The following is a 26,389-nucleotide window of genomic DNA, read 5'->3' on the forward strand; positions in this document are numbered from 1 at the left end:
AAGAGAGTGCAAAGCCTGAACAGTGACAGCAAAACACACGGATGCAACTGTTCCCGTCTCATTTAGGAGCCATCAAACTTTCATACAGGTATGATCAAAAAAGAAAAAAATGTAGCTTATTGAACAAAACTGTAGCAAATTTCTTCAGATGACAGCTCAGAAACTATCTAGTTTGCCAGACAGCTTTTATTTCAGCTTTTTCTTAAAATCTGATTTTTACTTAAGTAACCATAATCCAATGTCTGTCAATATATGGCCTTAGTCAAAATTAGAGCATACAACAAGGCATAATAAAAATACATTTAAACTTTTCATCTGACAGCCTCAGAGCTCTTCACAAACATGAATTTAGTTCCAGAATACTCCTTTGGTATTTCTTTACGTCAAGCAAACTAAGGCAGAGAAATTAAGTGACTTGCCCAATATCTCAGAGTTATTAGCAGCTCTTCAAATAAAATCTGAAGGTCCTAGTTTCTCTGCTTTGCTTTAACAGCTATGAGAATGCAATTATGGCCCTTCTAACTATACTTCGCTCATTGGACTGTACTCAAAAATTGATGTAGTTTTTCCCATAAATATTTTATTTTGTAGAACAATGGTAGTCCCTGTTAGTCACTGTTTTGTTATAAAATAGCTTAAAGGTTTTATCTTTACAAAGTGGCATTAGCTACATTCTTATGGGAAGTCCCATACAAATTAATAGGGATCTACAGAAATTCTTTAAAAAAAAAAAAAAACACCCTATAGACGGTAAAGAAAACTTCAATTTTTTATTGACGTATAGAAGATGGGCTATTCCGTAATTATCTGTATTATGGCAGCACCAGAGGCACCAAACCAAGATGGTTGTCTCACTGTACAGTGCCTAGAGCAATCACACAGTAAGGGATAGGGGAAGGGACTAAGATCTTACAATTTAACTAGTGAAGACAAAGGGTTGAGATATATGGACAGAATGACGGTTGGCAAAAGCCATGCTAGTGCCATGATTTGCTTTCTGGTTTTGTGGCATGTTTTTTAAACGAATTATAGAATCGGAGATAGAACTGGGGAAAGCAGGAGGAGGAGGTGTTAGCGAGAGCAACAGTGAGAAAGGAAGGGAAAAAGGGCATTGGATGTGTAGAGAAGAGAGGCAGTAGGGAAGAAGACATGGGAGCAAACAGCCAGCCACCAAATAGAAAATAATGTTCTGAGTCTAAACTGAAGGCACAGTGATGACAACAGCAGCATCCAAAGTGCTGTAATGGTCCAGGAATGAGGTGGGCATCTCTTACTGGAGAGTTCAAAGACAGAAGGGACCATTATAATAATTTAATCTCACCTCCTGCATAACACAGGCCCTAGAATTCCTATATCAAGCCCATAACTTCTGGCTAAACTAGAGCATCGCTTTTAGAAAGACATTGTTTTAAAGACTTCAAGTGATGGACAAGCCACCACATTCCTAGGTAAATTGTTCCAACTGCTTAGTGCCCTTTACTAAAAATAATTGTGCCTTACTTTTTGCCTGAACTTGTCTAGCTTCAGCTTTCAACCACTGGATTTCATGGTGCCTTTTCCTTAAGAGATCAAGTAACCCGCTACTATCAAATCTTTTCGCAGGTATCTCCAGACTGATCAAGTCACCTCTCAATCTTCTTTGAGCTTCTTTAGTTTCATATTAAAATAGGTTTCCAGACATCAAATCATTCTTGCAGCTCTTTTCTGAATCCTTTCCAGTCTGTCAGCATCATTTTGTAACTGTAGCCCCCCAGAACTAGACACTATTATAGTAATTATCTCACCAATGCCATACACGGTGGTGCCAACATAGCTCTATATCTACTGCTTACACAGCCAAGGACAGCATTTGCTCTGTAAACCACCACATTGTATTTTCATCTCACGATCAACTGGCTATTCACCATAAACCCTACATCTTTTTCTGAGTAATTGCTTTCCAAAATACAGTCCCCCTTGCCCCATTCTTTAAGTGTGGCCTACACCCATGGTTCCTAGATGTAACCTTGCATTTAGCTGAATTAACACGGGTGTTGTTCAAGTGAGCCCAGCTTACCATGGGTTACGGATCGCTCTCTAGAACGGTACTGTCATCATTTACCCCTTCCAATTTTTGGATTATCTGCAATTTTTACCAGCAATGTTTTTATGTTATCTTCCAGATCAACAAATTCTGAATAGCATCAGGCCAAGAACAGATCCTTGGCACCCCCACTAAAAACCACTCCCATTGAATGAGGATTCCCTATTTATAATTACTTCTTAAGATTTAACAGGCAGTTTTTAAGCCATTGAATATGTGCTGCATTGATTTAGTATAGTGCTAATTTAATTATTGGAGTGTTATGTAGTAATAAATCAAATGCCTTAAAGAAGTCTAATTATACTATGTCACTGTTGCCTTTGACACCAAATTTATAATCTCATGAAAAAAACTGAGTTTGACCAGATCCATTTTCCATAAAAACGTTTTGATTGCCAGAATTATGCCTCCATCCTTTAATCCTTTACTGATTACATCCCACACAAGCCATTCCACTATTTTGCTGACGAAAAATGTCCAGCTGATAGGCCTATATTTGCTTGGATCATCATCATTTTACCCCTTTTAAAAACTGCCACAACAACATTAGCTTGGTTAAACAGCTAAATCAATAGCTCACAAAGCTCCTCGGCCAATTCTTTTATTACTCCTGGATGCAAGTTATTCAATCCTGCAGATATGAAAGTGTTTACTTTTAGCAACTTCTGCCAGAATAGAAAACATTTAATTATCACTGTGAGCTGTGATAGTCTTCCAGCTTCTTCCCAAACACAGAACAGAAATATATGTTGAACTCATCTGCTTTCCTTCTGCATCATTATTAATAATTTTACCATCCCTATCTAATAACAGATCTAAAACTTTGCAAGAGTTTCTTTTGTGCCTCATATTTTAAAAATTCCTTCTTATTGTCTTTAATCCTACTGGCCATATTTTTATTGATATCTTCAGCTTCCCTCAACAACTGACTGCATTTAATGACTGCTAGTTTATAGCCATTGTGATCAGCTTCCCCTTTTTACTTTGCTGTTTTCCTTTCCTAACCAGGAAGTTTGTTTTTAAAACCAACAAAGTATTTTGTGTGATTGCTGCACTGTTGTTCTGGGCGCAATTACTAAACTCCCAAACATCGTTCACATTGTACCTCTTTCCTCCCAGTCACAAAACTTCAATATCAGGAAATTAGCTCTTTTAAAGCACCAAGTATATATTACTGGTCAGGACTACATCTCTCTCACATGCACGCATGCATGCGCACACACCTCTCAGAACACTGTACATTTACTAATTTAAAATAATTTTAAATTTGACAGCAAATCCTTTAAACAGTAAGGCCCAGATCCACAAAGGTACTTAGACAATCCCTAGGATTAGACAGCTAAATCTGGTTTTCAGTCACCACTGTAATCCACAAAACCCTTGTTCAGCCACCACCTAACTCTGTAGGTGCTTAAACTCACTCCCTGCTTAAGTTTTTCCAGTAGAAGTTTTCTAGGTGCCTAAGATTCTGTCTCTGGACATAGGCATCTGGATGCTTAGAGTGAAGCATCAGTGTACATCTCCTTTCTAACCCCCAGCACAATCTACAAACTAGGAGAAGATGGGCCTCCGCCTTCCTAGCTCACCCATGGGGCCCTATCCCATAGGTGTGCTTAGAAGTTCCCTATCAGATAGAGTCCCATTCAAAACTGCCGTCCCTAGCTATTCTGGGGCCCTACGCAGACCCCCTGTGGGGGTTGGGCAGGCCCCAGGCCTCCGCGGGGAGGGGGGCGGGAGGCTTGGGGGACAGAGGAGAACCACCCCCCAGCACTCACCTGTGGCACGGCTGGGTCTGTACTTCCCGCCGCCAGTGAGTGCAGCCCCGGCCATGCTGCAGAGCTCAGGGGAGTGGGGGCGGGACTGGGGTGGAGCAGGGGTGGGGACCCTGGGAAAGAGCCAGCACAGGGGCTGGAGCAGCACGCAGCTGTGCAGGGCCCCAGGAAATTTGGGGCCACAAATTTCCTGGGGCCCTACGCAGCTGCATACTTTTGCGTATGGGTAAGGACAGGCCTGAGAACAGGAGGATGAGGTGGGAGGGTGGAGACAATCACCTTATAAATTTTAGCCAGGTGGTTAGAGCAGTGGTTTTCAAACTGCGGGTCGCGATCTAGTACCGGGTCATGGAATTTAAGGCACTGGATCATGGCAGCTCTGGTCAGCGCTGCCGACTGGGCCATTAAAAGTCCCGTCAGTGGTGCTGCCCAGCTAAGGCAGGCTAGTCCCTACCTGCTGGCATCACGCTGCACCCCAGGAGTGGCCAGCAGCAGGTCCAGCTCCTAGGCGGGGGGGCCACAGGGCTCTGTGCACTGCCCTGCCCCGAGCACCAGCTCCGCACACCCGGGGTGGTGCCTGCTGGCAAGAGCCGCACAGAGCCACTTGCGTGCCTCTGCCTAGGAGCCAGACCTGCTGCTGGCCACTTCCGGGACGCAGCACCATCCGCTGTGCCAGAACAGGCAGGAAGCCAGCCTTAGCACCCCTGCTGCGCCGCTGACCAGGAACTGCCCAAAGTAAGCCCATCCCCCAACCCCCTGCCCCAAACCCGGAGCCTCCTCCTGCACCCAGCTCAGAGCCTGCACCCCCAACCCAGAGCCCTGACCCCCTCCAACACCCCAAACCCCTCATCTGCAGCTCTGTTGGGTCACGGGCATCAAACATTTTCTTCAACTGGGTCGCCAGAAAGAAAAGTTTGAAAACCACTGGGTTAGAGCACTCTCCTGAGAGGTGAGGGAGACTGCCATTCAAACCTTCTTCCTCTAGCTCAAGTTGAGGGGGGAATTGAACCTGTGGTCTCCTATATCCCAAGGGCAGTGCTCTAACCACTGAGCTAAAAGTTGTAATGTGGGCAGCATTTCCTCCTCTCCCCACCCCCATTTTGCGTGGCTTGAGGCAGGTACCTTACTCATTTTCACAAGAAATTATTTAGGCACTGAAGTTGCCTGACCCCAGGAGAGGGGTTTCCCAGTTGTGGGTTACAAGCAGACAGGCACCTCCTGGCAGCCTGGATTTCGATGTCTAACTCCACGAGAGGGGCAGGGCTTAGGAAATACACCTCTTGTCAGCATCTCCCACCATGGGCTATCTTAGGCGGCTCTCTGCCTAGCATGATAGCTTTTGTGGATCACATTCTAAGGGACCTGTCTCTCCCCATGTATTGTATAGGGAGCCAGGTACTTAACAGGGCTTTATGGATCACATTGTTGTTCCAATGATTTTCTAGATGCCCAAGAGTTAGACCTTGTGACACTAAGCCCTGGTCTACACTGGGTGGGGAGGGGAAATTGATCTAAGTTACGCAACTTTAGCTACATGAATAACATAGCTGAAGTCGACATACTTAGATCGACTTACTGTGGTGTCTTCACCATGGTGAGTTTACTGCTGTCGCTCCCCCGTCAACTCTGCCTGTGCCTCTCGCGGCGCTGGAGTACAAGAGTCGACAGGAAAGGGCTCGGGGGTCGATTTATCATCACCATTTAGACTAGACGCGATAATCGATCTCCGCTGGATCGATCACTGCCCACCGATTGGGCGGGTAGTGTAGATATACCCTAGGTGATGCAATGCCTAAGTCCCTTTGTAGATCCTGGCCAAATCTGTGACGTTCCCCTCTTCACCCCCAGTTACATAGACACAAGTTTTAAAATTGCCAGCCATGCAAACTCAGCCAGGGCTCTGAAAGTCAAAACAGGATTACTTCCTTCTGATCTTCTATCACCAATAATAAACATTCCACAGGGCAACCAAGGCTTGAAATCACACCTGTGTAATGCCAGTGATGGTTAGTGGGTTTGAAGAGCGAAAAGTGGGAGCATAATTTGCAAGCAACAGTTGCACAGGTCTCACTGAGGATATGGCCTGCAGAAACAACAAAAACCATTCAGCACAGGAAAACAACCTGCTACTTTGACTCTCTTAGCCAGCACAAATTGCAAATACCCTTGAAATATAAGTGAAGATAAGACATAGGTGTCTAAATAAAGATTATGACATTATACACACACACACTATATATATATATATATATATATATATATATATATATATATATAGTGTGTGTGTGTGTGTATAATGTCATAATCTTTATTTAGACACCTATGTCTTATATATATATATATATATATACACATACATATATACACACACACACACACATATACACACACACACACAGCAGAAAAATAACCATAAATGAGTTCCACCAATTATTATTTAAAAATTATAGCTGTTCTCTGCATACAATAGCTTTGACAAAACACCTTACTACTTTCAGCCCCGACTTGTAACTTGCAACAATGGTGCCTGATGAAATGTTATACTTGGGGCTGGTCTACACTGGGAACTTGCATCCAAAATCTACACCCCTGAGACAGGTAACTAGGCTGACCTAACCCTTGGTGTAGACAGAGCTAGATGAACAGGAGAATTCCTCCATTGATTCTTGACCTATCTACTGCTTCTCGGGGAGGTGAATTACCTATTGCAATGGGAGAACCTCTCCTGTTGGCGTAAGTAATGTCTACACTGAAGCTCTACAGCAGCACAGCTTCAGCTCTGTTGCTGTAGTGTTTTAAGCATAGACATACCCTCAGTTTCCTTTAAACATGAAGTTGGATGCCCATTAGTTGTCAAGATATTGTGGCTGGTAAAAGGATAAACAGCAGCTACTGGAATCCTGCTAATCTTCCCTCTCAGGTCTGGTTTCATCTTAGTTTGCTTTAGTGGTCAAATGCTGATCCTTCCGATCAAACTGATCTGTGTTTGAGGTTTGGTTCTGGGTACTTCCCATTTGGGTACTTCTTATGGCTCCTGGGCAATCCTGCTATCCTACTGGTTACTGGATTCCTTTTTAAGCTTGGGAGCAGCTTTGTCCTTCCTGCATGACTGGAATATGCGATAACTTTCTTTAACTGAGAGTTCCAGCCTCTCCTTGTTGTATAGCATTAGTAAAGTCATAAAGGCTCATCTGTCACACTTAGAACCACTATCAAATACAAAGAGCACCCCAGAAGCTCAATGTGTTTTAGCTTTCTAGTCTGAGTGCCAAGAAGCGTTCAGACATAACCAACATTGTCTGTTACTTAGATGAGTTTGCTTTAGCTGCTCTGTTATATCGAGGTCACAAGTTCTAATGATCTCCTCACCTGTCTATTCCTTATTCTCATCATAAACCACCACCACTGCTATTTTAGAGAGTCTCCTGATATTTAAAAAAAAAAAAAAAAAAAAAAGCAAAGTATGTTCCTATAAACTGGATAAAATTACCATGACTTGCCCCACTTCAGGTCAAAATAACCAAGGAAAAATGACAAAGGCCAACTGACCTTAGGTAGCTTTTCAAGATTAGTTTATGAAGTAACTCATTACAGACATGTTCTTATAGAAGACCACCCCGCCTCAGTTATCAGAAGGCACTCAAATTTCAGAAAGTATCTTGTATTGACATGTCAATCCTTTTATTTCAAAATTTAGAGAATGTGCTCCTACAAATTAGCTTAAAAACACTCAATCTCAGCACCACTGGAATATCAAAACAAATGAGAGAGACAGGATTTAGCTTAAGCAATGATTCTTCAAATACTTCTAACCAAGAGTAATATTATATAATAGAACTTCAGAGTTATAAACTGACCAGTCAACTACACACCTCATTTGAAACCAGAAGTATGCAATCAGGCAGCAGCAGGGGTGAGGTGGGGTGACAAATAGTACTGTGTTAAATGTAAGCCACTAAAAAAATAAAGGGAAAGTTTAAAGAAGTATTTGACAAGGTAAGGAAACTGTTTCTGTGCTTGTTTCATTTAAATTAAGATGGTTAAAAGCAGCATTTTTCTTCTGCATAGTAAAGTTTCAAAGTTGTATGAAGTCAATGTTCAGTTGTAAGCTTATGAAAGAAGCATAATGTTTTACAACCGTTTCAGAGTTATGAACAACCTCTGTTCCAGAAGGGTTTGTAACTGAGGGTCTACTTACATGTGAATACTCCCATTAAATTCAACGGGGCTACTCATCAAGGCAGCAATGATGGAACTGTCATTTCAATATAATTGTTATACCATCATCATGGCTTCCCTTAGAGATATTAAGCACATAAAGCAAATACAAGATGCATGGGAATAAACACTGATTTTTTGCATCAACATGAGCTTTAATACATAATTTAAAAGGTAAAAGTTAAATACGTTAAATTAAATTAGTTAAAAGTAAATTTCACTATATATAAATAAGTGACTTCATATTTGGTTTCAAAAGTACATTATAAAACACTAAATGCTTAAGATTTTATTCCTATTGCTTTTTAAGCTTGTTTGTAACACCTCCTTATAGGCTTCTTTCTCTTAAATTTGCTGTGCACATCAAACAGACATTGGAGTCTCTCCAGTAGGCATCCACTCATTGCCACAGGACTGCAGCAGGACAGCGCTGCTTTTCTGTCAAAATGGCTTTTTAATTTCTTGTTCAGAAGCTTTGAAAAATAACTCTGCTTGGACCATGCAGGCCATTCAGCACTAGGCTGTGCAAAGCTAAAGCAGGGGAAGTTTCAGGCCTAACAAGTGCCAAGGAGGATAAATGGATCTAGGTCAAGGTTTCTCAAACTGGGGGTTAGGACCCCTCAGGTGGTCATGAGATTACATGGGGGGGGGGGGTCACAAGCTGTCAGACTTCACCCCAAACCCTGCTTTGCCTCCTGCATTTATAATGGTGTTAATTATATTTAAAAGTGTTTTTAATTGATAAGGGGGGGGTCGCACTCAGAGGCTTGCTATGTGAAAGGGGTCACCAGTACAAAAGTTTGAGAACCACTGATCTAGGTGCTCTCAGAATGAAGCAGAAGCTTCAGGGGTCATCAGCTGAAGGCAATAAAGTCAGTGGAACCACAAACTCGCCTTGCAGGGGGACCTGCCAGAGGGATCCCGCAGCTTGTGTGCGGGGACAGTCAGCCAGAAACAGGCCCCAGCCCAGCAGCCCCCGCAGGGCGCTGACTCCAGCCTCCTCTCCTAGGCAGGTGCGGGGTGGCGTAGGAGCGAGGCGGTACCTTTTGGGGATCCTGAGTCTGGCCGAGCCGCTCTTTCAGATACAAGACCCTCGGCACCACGCTCGCAGCCTCTGCCATAGCAAAGCCCTGCAGCGCCCAGGCACCCGGCCCAGCCGCCACGCGCCCGCGCAGCTCCGAGCTCTCGGCGGGCCGCACCTGCCCCCCGGCGGCGCCTCTTATAGCAGCGCCCTGAGCGCCACAGCCCGGCCGAGCCTGTCCCTCCCCGCTTGCTGGCGGGGCGGAGCTCTGAGCTGCGCCTCTGCCCGGAGCCGGGCTCAGCCCTGCAGCCCGCGCCGCGCGGAGCCCGGCTTGCTGGTCCCTGCCCTCACGGCTTGTTGAGCCCGCCCGTCAGTGCCGCCGCTTTCCACCCTCTCTCCCTGGGGGCGCCCCTTCCTCCCCGTCCAGCCTTTCCCCTGGGTCCCACCCCCTCTCCCGGCATGTCCCTTCTCCCCCACCCACTTCGTCCGCCGTGAGCTGCTTGAGAACCAATGATTTGTATTGCCAAGCCCCTCGTGGTTGCTGGCGGTGCAGTTGTAGCCCGGTGGGTGCCAGGATCAGAGAAGGGCAGGCGGGGGACAGCGGGGCATAGCTTTGGAATTGGACCAACTTCTGTGTGGGGAGAGAGCCGGAGGTGAAAGTGGCCCGGTACGGGCCGGTACAGCATAGCGGTAAGAAAGTGGCCATCAGTACAGGCCGGTACACCGCCCACGTTAAAGTGCTGCCGTGACAGCACTTTAAGCACCATACCGGCAGGGCGGCTGATGCGGGGAGGGGAGGCGGGCAAAAGGGGCAGCTGACCCAGGTCCCTGGGCCCTTTAAATCACTGCCGGAGCCCTGGGCAGCACAGGCCAGGCAGCGCTGTAGGGCTGGCTGGAGAAGTCTAGCCCCAGCCCCGCCCCTTCCACCCAAGAGCCTGCCCCCTTCAGGGGGTCCAAAGCGGCCCCTCCCCTACCTTGCCCAGGACCCCAGCTGCCCTGCATACCGGTAAGTCCTTTAAGCTACTTTTCACCCCTGGAGAGAGCCAAGCTTTGGAGCCTGTACAGAGCTGAGCTGCGCAGCCTGTCTCTCGCCCCCAACTTGGGCCAATCAAAGCTATGACCTCCAGCACCTTGTCTCTCCCACAATCCAATGAAACATGTTCAGGAAAACTCAGCTCTGTTGATGTGGACAAAATAAAACCAACAACGTTTTCACCCAGCTCCAGTTTATCTTTTCTCCAGCTTGGAGGATAAGAGCCCTCATGGACACCCCCGACCCCTTGTTAATTTGGGGCTCCCTTGTTCCGCTCTCTTGGTTAAGTCTGTGAGTCTCTAAGCAGCCCATATTCCTCCCATCTCTTCCCTTATGCTGCCCAGTGACTGGGTTAGGGGTTCTTCCCGTATTGTTTCTGTTTGGGGAGCAGACAAGAAGAAGACAAATCCTTTGCTTGTCTTTTTCTCCCCACCCACCACCACCGTCATCATCACTGTGGCAGGCCCACCCAGTGCTTAATTCTTGCCAGGTCTTGCCAGGGCTGGCACCGCTAGGCTTGGCAGTTCATAGCCCCAGCACCTCTGGGCTTGCTGCATCAGTTAAAAATGTAAAAAAAAATGGCTTCAGCCCTAGCATTTAATTGATTGAGCTCCAACACCCCTTTCATTACAAATTAAGCACTCGCAAGCTCCTCTCCCTGGCAGGGTTTTTTTATCCAGGCAGTGGTGGAGGATGCCCTGGTTGCTCTTGCTACCACCACCACCAGAGCCGGTTCCAGGGTTTTTGCTGCCCCAAGCAGCAAAAATAAGAAAGAAAAAAAAAAGCTGCAATCATGATCTGCGGCATTTCGGCGGCAGCTCTACCACCGCCACTTCAGTCTTCGGCAGCAATTCGGCGGCTGGTCCTTCACTCCGAGAGGGAGTGAGGGACTTGCTGCTGAAGAGCCGGACGTGCCGCCCCTCTCCGTTCGCTGCCCCAAGCCACCAACAAAGCAGACCCTGCCCCTTCCACCAGCCATTGAAACCCCTAGGAAGCTTTGAAGACACCATGATTTCACAGACACTGATTTGTAGGTGCCATCAGTGCTTAATTTGTAATGATAGAGGTGCTGGAGCTCAAGCAATTAAATGCTAGGGCTCAAGCAATTTTTTTACATTCATCAGTGATGCAACAATGCAGAGGTGCTGGGGCTATGAACTGCCAAACCTTGCGGTGACAGGGCTCAGCCCTGGAAAGCTCTGCCACAAATTAAGCTCTGGGTGCAGTTAATAATTCCTGTAGTCCTACAACATGCAGCATCGTGGAAGGGTGACGTAGTGGATAGGGCACTGGACTCGAGAGCAGGGTTCAATTCTGGACTCAGCCACATACTTTCTGTGTGACCTTGCTTAACCTACTCTACACCTCAGTTCCCCTTTAGTGAAATGGGGATAAGGTTTCTCTACTTCACAGGAGTAGTGAGGACAAAAATCCATTAGGAGCTATGGTGATAAGGGCTATATAAGTACCTAGATAGAGAGAGGGAATGTGGTGGTCAATTATTTTTGTAATATTCTCATCATCATGAAGTTTGCTGTAGTGTCTCCCTATGATAGCATTCTAGGGTCTCACTAAACAGCAAAACTCCTCTAGTAGAGGGTGCTAGAAAGGACAAGTCCAGATATGTCCAAAAATATTATTATTATTCTATAGCAAACACAGGTGCTTCCCAGATAATATGAAAGGACATGATCCCTACTTGGAAGACCTTACGATCTTTAAACATGACATGAGAGGTGAAGGAGAATAAAGGTGACACACAGTAGGGTAGGGGATGGGGAGTAAGATGAGAGTTGCAGCAATACAGTAGTACAGCTACTCATTTTAGGCATTTGTCCTTATTGGTGGCTCTGTTAAGCATTTTTTTAGTATCTTATTTATTTTTTTAATTTTTATATAACAGGCCAGATCCTGTCCAACATTAAGATTACCTAGCTGGCCATTGGAGAATCCTCCCTGCCTATTACAATCCTCAGGTGGCGTGGCATAGAGTTGTTGTAGTGAGTACTACTGTCTGGCATGGCATGAACGATGGGGGCTTGAGGAAGGGATGTGGCTGGAAATTCCTTATGCCCCAGTGACGCTGTGGCACTGCACCCCATATTATTCATAGAAATATTGTTATGATGTGAATATGGCATAACTAAAACATGATTCATGCAAGATGGGTCATGTGAGGTATCATTGGAAAGGATATGATCTACTGAATGTGATTATCCAATTTGTATGCATGTATCATTTCTGTATCTGAGGTTAGGAATATTGACTATGTAACAATTACAACTGTGTGTGTATTTGGGGAACGCCCACCAGACGGTAGGCAATCATCCTCAGTGGGCCATTATGAAGAACAATAAGACTTGGAAGATACTAATCTCCCACCTTCCTGAGAAGCTCACTGGATTTCTGCTTTGACACTACAGGGTCAGGTGATCGGGTCACCTGGTATTAGACGTCCATCTGAGGCTTTCAGTGTTTTTCCATTAAGAGGGGGTGAGGGGTCACATTGGGAAACAAAAGATGCCTGCCTTATGTAAATTCTAATTAAGGCTGGGAAGTAAGGCAATCAGGACTCTTCTCCATTGCCTCCCAGTCCAAGAAGGAAGATTGCTAAAAACAACTGAAGGGAAGGGGAAAGGCAAGGGCTGAGTCCAGGATGAGACAGGGGTCCAGTCTGTAAAGAGAAATAACTGGAACTCTAAGCTACAGAAGCTCTGCAACCTGCCTAAAACAGGTTTGAGAAATTTAGGGTGAGAAATTACACTTTGTAACCTGTTTCTTGAGTGTATTAAGCTTAGTTTGTGTGTTTTGTTTTATTTTCTCAGTAATCTGTTTTGTTCTGTTTGCGATCCCTTATAATCACTTAAAATTTACCTTTTGTAGTTAATAAACTTATTTCTTGTTTATTTCAAAACCCAGGTTTTGCAATTCATATCTGGGGAGAGCAAAAAGCTGTGCATATCTCTCTCCACATTGAGGGAGAGGGTGAATTTTTATGAGCTTGCGCTGTGCAGATCTTCTATACAGCACAAGACAATATTATTTTTGGTTTATACCCCAAAGGATGTGTGCACATGAGTGGCTATTCTCCTAGCTAAGTCCTCCCACACAGAGCTGATTTCAGTCTGTGTCTGCATGTGGGTGTGGCCTTACCTGTGTGTGTGCTGGAGAAGGCTTGAGAGCCTAGCACACCAAGAATAGGGTGAGGAAACCCAGATCGGTGGAAAGGGCAGGCTCAGTGAGACCCCAGCACATCAGGTGGCACCCTGGATGGGGGGGGGTCCAACCCATCACAGACCCCCATCTGCAGAAGGCCACAGCCACTGTTTACCAGGCTGCAGCCTGGTGGATGGACAATTCAGGAATAGTTAGTCATAAAAGGCACTTTGCACTTGCACTTCCACCCGTCCCACTCCTTCAAGTACCGCTCAGCCACAGCTGAGGATCTGGTCCACTCAACAGATTTTACTCACTTATTGTGGGTATCACGGAATAAGAGAATTTTCTGAAAATAGTAGTGACTTGACATATTGGTGGAAATGCATGCCCCTATAGGAATCTATGTGTGATGAAGAGTAAATGCTTTACTTTATTTTACCTATTTTTCTTAAATAAGCAGTGCATTGTTTAACAAGCAGATGTAATTAGGGTTTGTCTTTTGAAGTGTGTTGGGGGGGAAATCTACACCTTGTGCCAAAATGTCTTGGAAAGGCTCTGTTCTTAGGGTCGGAAGAGTAAAACCATGAAATCCAACAATACATCGGTGCCAAGGTCACAAGAATGGATGAGGAGTTTCTCTCATAAGAGGTGCTACAGATGATGGACTGGAACCAATGTTGGCGTTGGAAGTCCTGTGCATTTACTAATACTAGGGTATAATGACCTGCTGTTATAAGGTGTTTTGCATTTTTGTTACCTGATAACACAGCGACAGGACAGAAGGTCAAATCCTGACTCCATTCTGTCTGTGGTACTTATGCGGCCCCCATCTCTGTAGTATCTGAACACCTCCCTGTCTCTAATGTATTTAGCTTCACAACACCCCTGTAAGGTGGAAATGGGGGACTGAGGCACAGAGATTTTCAATGACTTGTCCATGGTCACATAGGAAGCCTTTGGTAGAGCAACGAATTGAACCCAGGCTTCCAGAGTCCTAGGCTAGCACCCTAACCATTAGACAGCTTTCATCCTAATGGGAGCTTTGCCACTGAGTTGAATGGGGCCAAGGTTTCCCCTAAATCTATGAAGCTGAATGACTCGCTCATAAAAAATGCATGAGTTCATTGTATGCAGTGGTTTTTAAAAAGTTAATTTAATTATAATGAAAATTGCTATACTTGAATAAAAATCTTTCATGTTTTAAAGAAATATTAGGAAGGGGGTTAAAAATTAATGTATCAACTCTACATAACAAAAGGATTTTTAGGCAGGCAGAATGGAATTACCATTACATTTGAATTGTCTTTCCTATTGGGGTCAATGCCCCTATTCTTGAAAATGTACCATGGAATATTTTTATGATGACAACTTGTCACAGCCTTGGTTTTGCATACTGCACATCTTATCCAAAAGATGGCAGCTCTAGCAACACAGCACACCCTAGCACTATGATTCAGTATGAACTCAGGGGAAAGCGCACCATGTACTGAATGGCCAAAACCACATCCTGGTGTACTAGTATTTTGCTTGGATATCTCTCATCTTGGAGGGGTTGTGACTGTAGTGGGGCTATCACTGATGAGAGTTAATGGATCTCAGGAGGCTGAACTTATCTTTTTATCTACAGTACAGAAATAAGACTGATAGTGGCATTGCAAGCTTCCCTGAACCACTACCTTGTCAGCTGTATCAACCCTACTCTGGAGATCCTTCTTGGAGAAGTGAAAGGATTCTGTGTCCATGCAGTAGCTGAAAAATGTGAGCTGGTGCCAGTTATGATGGAGATTTGTTCGTTTCTGAGATGTGGACAGCTGTCCAGTAGGAACTGAACTCAGTTTACACAGGTCACTTATGGTAATTGTTCTTGGTCACTACTGGCTTGAAGGACATATTCCACCATCAGGCTTGCAAAGAAATCCTCATGGTCTGAGTAAAACTCGGTGGCAGGATCATGATCTGTGTTTGAACCATTAACCTATGAAGGGCTCAGTGTCCCATTACTAGTCCCCCTGAGACACCCAGTACCCCTTGTCCTGTGGGGAGAAGGTTATTTGCATTTCTTTGGAATAGCAATGCAGTTCTCATGTTGTTGTGGGTGTCTGCAGCACTATTGTGATGATGATCCTCTATCCAAATAAGATATGTGACCTGTATTTACTTAAACTCATAGTGACAGAAAGAAACCTACACTGTAATGGTGGAGAGAAGAGGTCTGAATCAGGTTGTATTTTGTCCATCTGGGACAAATACTACAGTTATCATAAACAATTTCTCCCAGAGAGGTTGGCATAAGGCTGGATGGGAGGAGAATGCCCTTTCCAGGAGCTTGCCCTATATTTCCCTTGCACATCTATGTTTATATCTAAGAGACAAATTTGTTCCCTTAATTTTTAAAAGTCAGGCAAGCAAAGGAAACCTAACCCCCTGGATGGCAGTGAGAGAGAGAGACGAGGAGGAGGGGTCACTTTAAAGGGCCCCAGAGCGCAGACACCAGCCTCTTTTATTCACTGTGACAGCAAAGGGTCACTCTAGAAACTGCAATTGCTGGGACTTGTCAGGTGGCCTCTGATCTCTCTCTCTCTCTTTTTCATTCTCTCTCTTATCATTCTTCCTAGGAACGGACATTCCTACTGACACCTGGTTGGATAGCTGTAGACAGTGCATTGCTGAGGAAGGTAAGGTTGCTCCTGCTGCTGCAGTTGCTGGTCATATTCATGTTTCTAGGATAGCTTTTTTTTTTCCTGTATCTAGCACATTTTTTGACCTGGAATGTCCTTTGGCATGAATTATTCCTCAGCTGAAATCAATATGACCTCTTCTAGCTATGGAAAGGCAAAAGTCTGTAGAAAACCAAATCACCCGAGGCTTCAAAAACTTAAAAATAAAATTAGGATATTTTCATGGTGTGTTGGCTGATATGTTTCTTTGCTTTTGCTTTTCCTTCAAATGCTTTTGTATTTAATTCATTGGCTGCTAATCAAATAAACTATCTCATTAAATTTCTGTTGATACAAAAGTACATGGTTAGGAAAACTCTAGAGAATTATTTTCATAACAAACATTTAAAATTATTGGATCTAAAATCATTCTTGTTTTCATGAACAAATGGTGCATGTGTTAAAGTTTATAAAGTTTAAGTATTTCTGAAAATATTTAAAGCCACAGTTATGCTTGCCAAGGTAATATTATCTAGCCATCTATAAAGTTTGTGAATAGAATATGTAAACACATCAAAAGTTTGGTCTGTAACAATGAAATATATATAAAATACTTTCTGTAGTTTAAATAGGTTGCAAATCATCATTTGAAACAATCAAGTGTGTCCAAAGTGGCAAATACACCTTAAATTGAACCTGTCTTAAAATGGCAAGCTGCTGTGTGAGTGTTACTATTCCTAGAACTGACTCTGATAGGTTTCAACAGATGCAGCTCTTGGAATGCAGCCGGGGTGGGCAGGGAGAAGGGGAGCAGCTGACCCACCTCTTTGGCAAGCGGACATTTTGGAATCTCAGCTCATTCTGGCATGCAGTGACACTGAGACACTGACGTTTTCGGCACACATGGGCCTCTCTCGCACTGCACACAGTCATCACCCAGCAGGAAAAAAAAAAGCCTGGTTCTTACAGCGGAACTAACCATTCCTTTCTATAATTAAAATGCTGACTACTTATAAGCTGAATGCTTTGGGGAAGTTGAATGTGATGAGATTTTACAAGGAAATATCGGAGAGGCTTATTAAAAATATCTAGTAAACGATGCCGCTACTTATTTTATCATTACATAGCATTCCTCCATGTTCTGTCCTTGTCTAGGGGGTTAGGATCAGAATTTGAGGAAATTGTGTCAGAATGCAAGAAAATAGTATATCTTAGGTATAATGCTGTATTTGATTAGTCTCGGTGACTCATTTCATTGAGGTATTATTCAAGACCAGGACCTTTCTTTAATGTGTATTTGCTTATATTTTGTAAATGAAATAACTCCTCTGAAGAACACACAGGGCCTTCTCCCACTGAATTCAACAGAAGTTTGGCAACTGCCTTCGTTGGGAGCAGGAATTTGCCCATAGTTTATATGCATAATTTAAACAATTAATCTAATGTTATTGTATAAAAGTGAGGATTCTCTTCACACACAGAAATGGCTTCTTAAATCTAATACCTGTTGCTAAGTCTGTATCAATCTGTGCACATTCTTTTACAAAACAAATTTGGGCTTTTTTTCAGAAATACCCTCAATATTTGATGCTGAAACTGTGGGCACCATAATTTCAATTATGGACAGTATGATATAAATATGGGAAAGCTTGTGAAGTAAATTATATGCAGAAGGGCATTTGTGAATGACATGGAAATAGTATCAGAGGGGTAGCCGTGTTAGTCTGGATCTGTAAAAAGTGACTAAGAGTCCTATGGCACCTTTAAGACTAACAGTAGTATTGGAGCATGAGCTTTCATGGGTGAATCCCCACTTCATCAGATGTCTGACGAAGTGGGTATTCATCCACGAAAGCTTACGCTCCAATACGTCTGTTAGTCTATAAGGTGCCATAGGACTCTTTGTCGCCTTTGACATGGAAATAGTATTCCATAACCCTAATAAAGCTACAATTCCAATCCTGAAAGTGCTCAGGCTCAGATCCTCAGTCTAAGAATGCAGAAAACCATGACTCAAATACACTTTCCCCCAAAATGTTTCACACTCTATTTGTGGAAAACTTTCTCCATTTTTAATTTCCGTGTGTCAGATTCTGAACTCCTTTACACCACTGTAAATTGTGACTAGCACTTCTGAAAGCAAGAACAGAATCAGGCCCTATCCCTTTATTGTGTTTTTGACTAAAAAAATGATAGAATAATATTTTAAAGTCAGGACCCAGACCTATTTTTTAAAGTTTAAACTTAGCCAAACTCATTTTACTTCTAAATTTGGATTTAGGGAACTCTTGCAGTTCCATTGAATTTGTATACTAAACTCATTCTTGGGGAAACTTGATTTTTGTGATCTTGTTATAAACAAGAGTTAATTTTCAATGCATTCTTGCTCTATAACTATAATTCCAGAAGAATCATATTCAGTATTTATTATTAGCGACCACACTCCAATGCAGTCCAATAAAACACACAATTTTAAGTCTTTAGGTAGTAGTAAGACATGTTACTTTGTGTTCTGTTCTTACAGTGGTTCCATTTATTGATAAAGTTTAAACTCTGTGGGGTCATCAGTCAGGTGTTAAATACTTATAACTGAAATGTAACTCTAAACTTTATCATTGTATTTTTCAGCAAGCTCGTGGCTGTGATATTCCATTGCAGTCATGGCGCCTAAAAAGAAGAATGTCAAAAAGAACAAAGGCGATATCAATGAGATGACTATAATTGTGGAGGATGGCCCCCTAAATAAACTAAATGGCTTGAATGGCTTCTTAGATGGAGGGAATGGCTTCAGCTGCATCTCAGCTGAGGTTTCTGATTCTTCTTATAGCCCAAATCTCTTGGAAGGGCTAAGCAGAATGAGGCAGGAAAATTTTCTTTGTGACTTGATTATTGGTACCAAAACCAAATCCTTCAATGTTCACAAGGTGGTGATGGCTTCATGCAGCGACTACTTTCATAACATCTTAAAGAAAGATCCATCTACTCAAAGAGTGGATCTCAATGATGTATCCCCATTGGGCCTAGCCACTGTTATCACCTATGCTTACACTGGAAAGCTAACTCTTTCACTCTACACAATAGGTAGTATCATTTCCACAGCAGTCTATCTTCAGATTCACACCCTTGTAAAGATGTGCTCTGATTTTTTGATGCAAGAAATCAATGTGGAGAACTGCATGTATATTGCCAATATTGCAGAGACATATGGACTAAAAAACACCAAGGAAGCAGCACAGAAATTTATTAGAGACAACTTCATTGAGTTTTCAGAAACAGATCAGTTCTTAAAACTTACTTTTGATCAAATCAATGAACTCCTTGCAGATGACGACTTGCAGTTGCCTTCTGAAATTGCTGCATTCCAGATAGCAATAAAATGGCTGGAATTTGACCAAAAAAGAGCAAAGTATGCTGCAGATCTCTTGGGCAACATTCGTTTTGGTACAATCTCTGCTCAAGACTTGGTCAATTATGTTCAAACTGTACCCAGAATGATGCAAGACACAGACTGCCACCGACTTCTAGTGGATGCCATGAACTACCACTTGCTTCCATATAATCAGAATACACTGCAGTCTAGAAGAACAAGGATTCGTGGAGGTTTCAGAGTCCTAGTTACTGTTGGGGGACGCCCAGCATTAACAGAAAAGTCCCTTAGCAGAGACATCTTATACAGAGATCCTGATAATGGATGGAAGAAGCTTACTGAAATGCCTGCTAAAAGTTTTAACCAGTGTGTGACTGTGATGGATGGATTTCTCTATGTGGCTGGTGGTGAAGACCAGAATGATGCCAGGAACCAGGCCAAGCATGCTGTCAGCAATTTCTGCAGGTAAATGATTATTTATAAGGGAAGGAGAGGCAGATTCCACATTGTACAGGAGCATATCCAAGCTTAAGTACAAAACTTAGCAAAACCAGATAAGATTATTAGCAGGGAAGAAAAAGGATATTTAAAATTTTAGCTATTACAAATGTACAACTAAAGTCATGCAACATATCCATCCATAATCACAAATGTATAAAGACCACCACTCCAAATCAGAAAATCTACCTCAAGCCAAAATTAAATGAATAATGGCTATTTAAATATTAAAACGCAGGAAAATTGTACGTAGCATTAATGTTATAACAGACCAAACGAGGCAAGAATTCTTCAAGTTCAAGAGCTATTGATGCCTTGTGGAAAACTTTGAAGAACATTTTTTTTAGAAATGATTGTGATTCTTTTATTTTCAACATTTTTTCTATATTTCATTTATTTTGGTCTTTATTTCTCATGACATAGGTTTAGAAGCAATATCTTTGTTTCTTAAATGCTACGTTGTTCCCACCTGGGTCAAATACACAAAATGCTGCATAGTTTCTGAAGGACTGCAGTTCCAGTGCATTGTCCCCCTAGAACCGTATGAGTGGCAGTAATGTAGAACACAAGATGATTTCAACCTAGAGGCCTGGGGTCAAATTATTTGTAAGGGAAACTTTCTACTGATTTTAAAACGTGTTCTGCCTAAGAATCAATGATACATTATGGGCCCATAAATGGGAAAACTCATGGATCTCAGTATATATATCTAATACACTGTCTAATAATAATACAGAAGCATAAATTGTATGCCTCTCTTTTAGCAGCTTCCCAGCACACTCAGCTGTTACTCTGCTACTGTTGAGGACAGCCCCTGAGCAGGAATGCCCAAATAACCCCTCCTAGAAGGGTGATCAGTGAGTGTACAGGGAGAACTAATACAGCACTAACTTCCTCTGTTGTTTGGTTGGTCGGTTTAGTCATTTATGTCATTTAGTCAATTTGCTAGAGCAAAACATTGCATAGAGGAGATGGTCCCCCGCTACCCCCCCCTTATTTCAGGCCCTGCCTGACTTTTATGTAGCAGAACTCAGCCCACAGATATTTTACGTGGACTGCATGGTGGAAATTAAACAGTGAGCTGGAATAATACCACATAGTCACAGGAGTCAGCGTGACCCAACCTGAATTCTATTCCTAGCTTTGCCATTGACCTTGAGCAAGTCTCTTCGCTTCTCTGCATTAGTATAATTGCTTTCAGAGATATGGATGTAAAATGTCAGACAAGAGCTAACTCTTATTATTTATATTTCCCTCCTAAGAGGTTGTCCCCAGCTCCTTTTTTATGTGAGCTCTACCCACCTGCTGGTCTCCGTACCCTCTGAAGACAGGAACATGTGGGCCTAGCAATTTATCTGCTTCACCTCTTATCCTTCCAAAGAAGTCATAGTCTTCTATTTGTGACCTCAGAATTGATGGAGATGCTTAATGTTTTGAACAGAGAATGTCACTTCCAGCAGGCTCTGACCCGTGGAACCAGTTGAGATGTTAAAAAACAAAAATCCTAGTTTCATGTAAATCTTATTTAAAATGAATAGCAATGAAAGGAAAATACCTAAAATATCATACATATTAATATGCAGAATCAATAATAAATGAAATGTTATTCAGAGATTTTTCATAATGTGAAAGCAGCCCTCAGAAGCTGAAGCTCTTCCTTGTTTTGTCCTGTAATGAAAAATAAATTAAGTACAACATCATGAGTATAAAACAGATTATCAGCCTTAGCTTTGAAATACCTTTGCTTTTTCTCATCTGCATCATGAGCCTAGGGTTATACATACCCCCCCGTTTCTCTGTGCCTGAACATGTGCATGACCACGGATATCCACAGGATTTGCATTGCAGATCAAAGGCAGTTTATGACCTTCAGTGTTAGGTGTGTTTTAGTGAATTCGTCAGATCCTTGATAATTTTTAAACACTTGTTTGCATCTTTGTATAATGACTTGATCCTGAAAATTCTTACTGATACTAACAGTCCCAATGAAATTAATGAAACTTTCTCTGAGTAAGGATTTTTTGCATTAATAAGTAGTTGCCAAGTTGGCCCTCAATATTTAAAATGCATCTTTTTACTGACAACACATATACCGTTTAAAATGCTTGTATAGCGCTTTGAAGATAGAAATACTTACAAAGTCTCATATAAATTCTTAAAAAGCAACAGAGGGTCCTGTGGCACCTTTGAGACTAACAGAAGAATTGGGAGCATAAGCTTTCATGGGTAAGAACCTCACTTCTTCAGATGCAAGCTTATACCCACGAAAGCTTATGCTCCCAATACTTCTGTTAGTCTCAAAGGTGCCACAGGACCCTCTGTTGCTTTTTACAGATTCAGACTAACACGGCTACCCCTCTGATATAAATTCTTAATTATTACTACCAAAAGGCCCAATACTGCACACATTGGGGTGTTTGGCAAGATTCCTATTAACTTCAATAGCAGCAATACTGGGCTTTAAAAGAACATATGACCAGGTACAGTACAGAATATATTATATGAGAACAAATTTAATAAATTCATCATTGTATTTATTATAAAGGAGCCACTATGTCACTTTTAAAGACTGGTCATGCAAAATCTTGAGATGCATATTACAAGACAAAAAAATAGAAAATTGTATTTGAAATTAGATAGTGTACAGGCACAATAGTCACTTTCTGAGGTTCTTAGGCAGTTGTGTTTTTTTAAATCAAATTACTGAAGGTAATTAGATCAAATTATGTGCTAAATACATGCCAGATTTTATTGACAAAACTATTTTTGAATTACAAAGATACATTTCTCACCTGTTATAGAATGAAACCTATTTTTACCAAAATTTAGCAAGAACTCTACCTTTCAGTTCAAGTGAATTGTAATAGCCAGACAATAAAAATTAAACAGTGATTTAGAAGCCCCCACAGTTTTAACTATAGAGTGGCAGATGCGACGTTGTAGGCCTTCCCATAGAAATATTTGAGTATTTTGATTGCATCAGTTATTCTCTGTTCTTAATGTTTGCAGATATGATCCTCGTTTCAACACATGGATTCACCTGGCCAACATGAATCAGAAGCGCACCCATTTTAGCCTGAATGTATTCAATGGCCTCCTTTTTGCAGTGGGTGGTCGCAACTCTGAAGGGTGTCTATCCTCAGTTGAATGCTATGTGCCTGCAGTTAACCAGTGGCAAATGAAGGCACCACTGGAGGTAGCAAGGTGCTGTCATGCCAGTGCAGTCATAGATGGTAGAATCCTGGTCACAGGAGGTTACATAAATAATGCTTACTCCCGCTCTGTGTGTATGTATGACCCCAGCAATGATAGCTGGCAGGATAAGTCCACCCTTAGCACTCCAAGAGGATGGCACTGTGCTGTTTCCCTTGGGGAGAGGGTCTATATCATGGGTGGGTCCCAACTGGGGGGTCGGGGTGAAAGGATTGATGTCCTCCCTGTTGAGTGCTACAATCCTTATGCTGGCCAGTGGAGCTATGCTGCTCCCCTGCCAACTGGAGTGAGCACTGCAGGTGCTTCCACTCTTAATGGGAAAATTTACTTGGTGGGTGGCTGGAATGAAATAGAAAAGAAATATAAGAAGTGCATTCAGTGCTATAATCCGGATCTTAATGAATGGACTGAGGAAGATGAGTTGCCTGAAGCCACAGTAGGAGTATCTTGTTGTACCATTGCCATGCCCAATAACAAAACCAGGGAATCCAGGGCTAGCTCAGTATCTTCTGTGCCAGTCAGTATTTAAACATTATAATTAGGTTTCATCAAGAATAAATAAAAAACTTTTATTTACACAGCTGTGTAGTTAACCCTTTAAGTAGCCTTCTCTGCTTATGTGGGGTGGGAAATTGCCATTGTAAAAATTTTAATTTTACAAAACTGGCCAATTTTCATGATCTTTAAAATACATGGTGTGAAATAACATCTTTAAGATACAGTAAATTTACTTAGTGGGAATATAATGTTGTACCACAGTTAGAACAGGGACTCAGTCCTATCCCCAACTTTGCCACTGACTTGCTGTGTTACTTTTGGCAAATCACTTAACTTCTCTCTTCCTCTTTTTCCTCATCTGTAAAATGGGGAGAATAATCAACTAATGTTTTTAAAGTGCTTTGAGACCTTGGCATAAGAGGCACTAGGGAACAGCCAAGGATTATTATTAATAAATCTTCATATATTAGTAATATACCGTGGCATCATAAACTTGGTCACTTTTGTTCTCTTTATAGATTTTATATATGGCGAAAGATATTTAACAATTTATTGCACATATCAAGTATGAAATATATATTTTCCCCTCTATGTAGTGATGTCCACAAACAAGTCTTCAAAACTCTATTTCCCTTACTGCATTGTGATTTAAGATGTAGACATTTAATTTTTATAGGTAGGTCTGTGACAGGGATTTCAAGAGCCAAACTGCACAAATACAGAAGCTTATCTGTCCATTATGGGCCAGTCCTGAGGACCTTGCTCAGGGCACCAGGCTCCTCCACCCCCCTCCACACACACAAGGGAGCCTACATCTCCAGAAGGGGAGATTCCACCTCTGTTACATACTCACTGGAAATCACTCCATGGGGACTTAGCAGTGTACAAGGTCAGCAGAGATGGAAGGGGCAGGCCCATCAATAGTCCTGCTTCTACAGGTTCCCACCTGCAGAGGAAGAGGAACACACTATAAGTTAATATACCCCAAGACTGTCTTCTGTGCTGTAAAAGAAACCCACCCTAGAGGTGTCCGGTGTAACCACCATATTGAGAATCCCAGGAAGAACAACTGCTTGGAGCCAGACGTAGCTGCTGGTGTCAAAAGCAGAGTGGATACAAAAATAATCTTTTCTGCTCAGTCCAACAAATTCCGATTGGATTAAGGAATAAGGACTGAGTAAAGGTCGCAGGATTTGGCCCAAAGCATAGTTAGGTGGGGAATAGTGAGTTGTAAGGTAAAACTCTGGATTGAAATGGAATAGGTTTTCCAGACTATTAATGATGGGATGTTTTGGTGCCTCCATTACCAGTCACAGACACAGTATCCCCAAAACTAAGCTTTTCTTGGCCTTACCTTTGTGTATCATAGAAGTGTAGGATTGGAAAGGACCTCAACAGGTCATCTAGTCCAGTCCCCTGCACTCAAGGCAGGACTAATTAATAACTAGATCATTCCTGATACAGCTTCTTGTGCTGCCTTGAACACAGCTCTTTTTATAATGTGACTTTTTATTGCATTTTGCCAAAGACTTAGGGTGAAATCTTGGCCCTGTGGAAGTCAATGGAAGTATTGCCATAGCCTTCAGTGGGGCCTGGATTTCATCCTTACTCTCTAAGAACTGCTATCTTGGTTGCAGCCCTGTGCATGGGCAATTAAGGATGCAACTGCTGCTAATTTTCATTGCCAATGGGACATGCACACCCAATTTCCTCTGCGATGTGCCTAGAATTGACATCTAAAGATCTGTTATTAATAAAGATTTATACACCCTTCAGCTGGGAGGAAATAAGCAATTAAATGAACTACAATGATTAGGTAAGAACTCACTCAAACTGGAAGAACACACTCTTGTACAGATTCATACAGCCTTCACATACAATTTTCTCTGAATACAATGAACACCTCAAGGGGGCAGTGTCCATTAGAAGGCAAAGTCAACGAGAAAGCAATGTTTACTGGTCACCCAAGTGCTTTACCCCAATCACAAAGGGAATCCTTTCAAACTATCTGCAAATGCAGGAATTCTTTGGCCAAGCATTTGCAGCACTCTCATAACCTGAGCATTCTTTGGCAAGTAAAGTTATATATTAAGCATTGGCAATTAACATGATATTGTGTCAGAAATCTGAGTTACATAAAAAAGTGACTCACCCAGTCAACTGGGATTAAACTGAGTTTTGCACAGTCCGGTTTTCCATTTGGTCTAATATAGTTAAAGATCATGACTACATCTTAAGTAATTCCTAATCCCCACATTCTATTTTTGAGTATTGTGCATTATTAGGATATACTGCATTGTACTGACTTACAGTCAGAAGTCTTATTACAGTAGCGTTTTCACTGTGTCAGTATTGTATATAATTTAGTTTGGCTAATTTAATTTAAATACAATTACATTTACACTTTATATTGTATAATTTAAATAAATAACTCAGATCTATAGTGATTTAATCCAACATAATGTAAAATTGAGTGAGTATAATTTCATTTTAATATAAAAATGCTGTTCTTGCCCCCTTCAATCAGCAGTAACATTATTTGATTATTTTACTCTTCTCATATAAGATCCTGGACACACATTCCACGTGAAACCATTTAAGTGGCCCTTTGTAAAATCTTTTTGTCTGCTACAATAATTCTCTGTAAAGACTACAGTTATCCTTTTGTTAAAAGTGGGTGTTCAGCATCCATGCCAATGCATATAACACAGACATCTATGCACTCATGTTAGAGGTCTGCTAGGTATTTCTAAAACACTCATCATCGTAGTAGTACCTAGGTGGTAAATAACTAAAAATACAAATAAATAATCATTTTGGTGTCAAATTGTGTTTGGGAGAAAATTGTGCCACGTGAAAAAAAAAAAAAA

General features: G+C 42.2%; 2 protein-coding genes across 6 annotated transcripts in view; one reads left to right on the top strand and one right to left on the bottom strand.

Moving 5' to 3' along the window:
- The window catches only part of LOC117875227 (elongin-A-like), a 55,742-nt gene extending 46,460 nt beyond the window's left edge, over positions 1-9,282 (bottom strand). For all 3 annotated transcript variants that reach the window (XR_004645230.1, XM_034766328.1, XM_034766327.1), the window contains exon 1: positions 9,117-9,282. Coding sequence is in view for 2 of the 3 variants with exons in the window: in XM_034766328.1 (XP_034622219.1) it covers positions 9,117-9,194 (78 nt within the window). In the remaining variant the exon portion in view is untranslated. The remainder of the gene's footprint in view (positions 1-9,116) is intronic.
- KLHL31 (kelch like family member 31) lies at positions 1-26,389 on the top strand. 3 transcript variants are annotated; one of them, XM_034766326.1, is made up of 5 exons: positions 1-88; positions 14,914-15,044; positions 15,902-15,961; positions 18,572-19,775; positions 22,818-26,389. In XM_034766326.1, exons 4-5 carry the CDS (start codon positions 18,604-18,606, stop codon positions 23,548-23,550), a joined length of 1,905 nt encoding a protein of 634 aa, XP_034622217.1. In that variant the 5' UTR covers positions 1-88; positions 14,914-15,044; positions 15,902-15,961; positions 18,572-18,603; the 3' UTR covers positions 23,551-26,389. The 3 variants fall into 3 exon arrangements, with proteins under 3 accessions (XP_034622217.1, XP_034622216.1, XP_034622214.1); XM_034766325.1 differs by lacking the exon at positions 1-88 and adding an exon at positions 9,535-9,784; XM_034766323.1 differs by lacking the exons at positions 1-88; positions 14,914-15,044 and having other exon boundaries at positions 15,750-15,961.

The sequence above is a fragment of the Trachemys scripta genome, chromosome 3 (assembly GCF_013100865.1).
Source record: "Trachemys scripta elegans isolate TJP31775 chromosome 3, CAS_Tse_1.0, whole genome shotgun sequence".
In the NCBI taxonomy this organism is placed as follows: Eukaryota; Metazoa; Chordata; order Testudines; family Emydidae; genus Trachemys; species Trachemys scripta.

Coding starts and splice junctions, on each gene's coding strand:
- KLHL31 (XM_034766326.1), top strand. CDS start 18,604: ATGGCGCCTAAAAAGAAGAATGTCAAAAAGAACAAAGGCGATATCAAT. Junction 19,776..22,817: donor GCTGTCAGCAATTTCTGCAG/GTAAATGATTAT, acceptor TAATGTTTGCAG/ATATGATCCTCGTTTCAACA.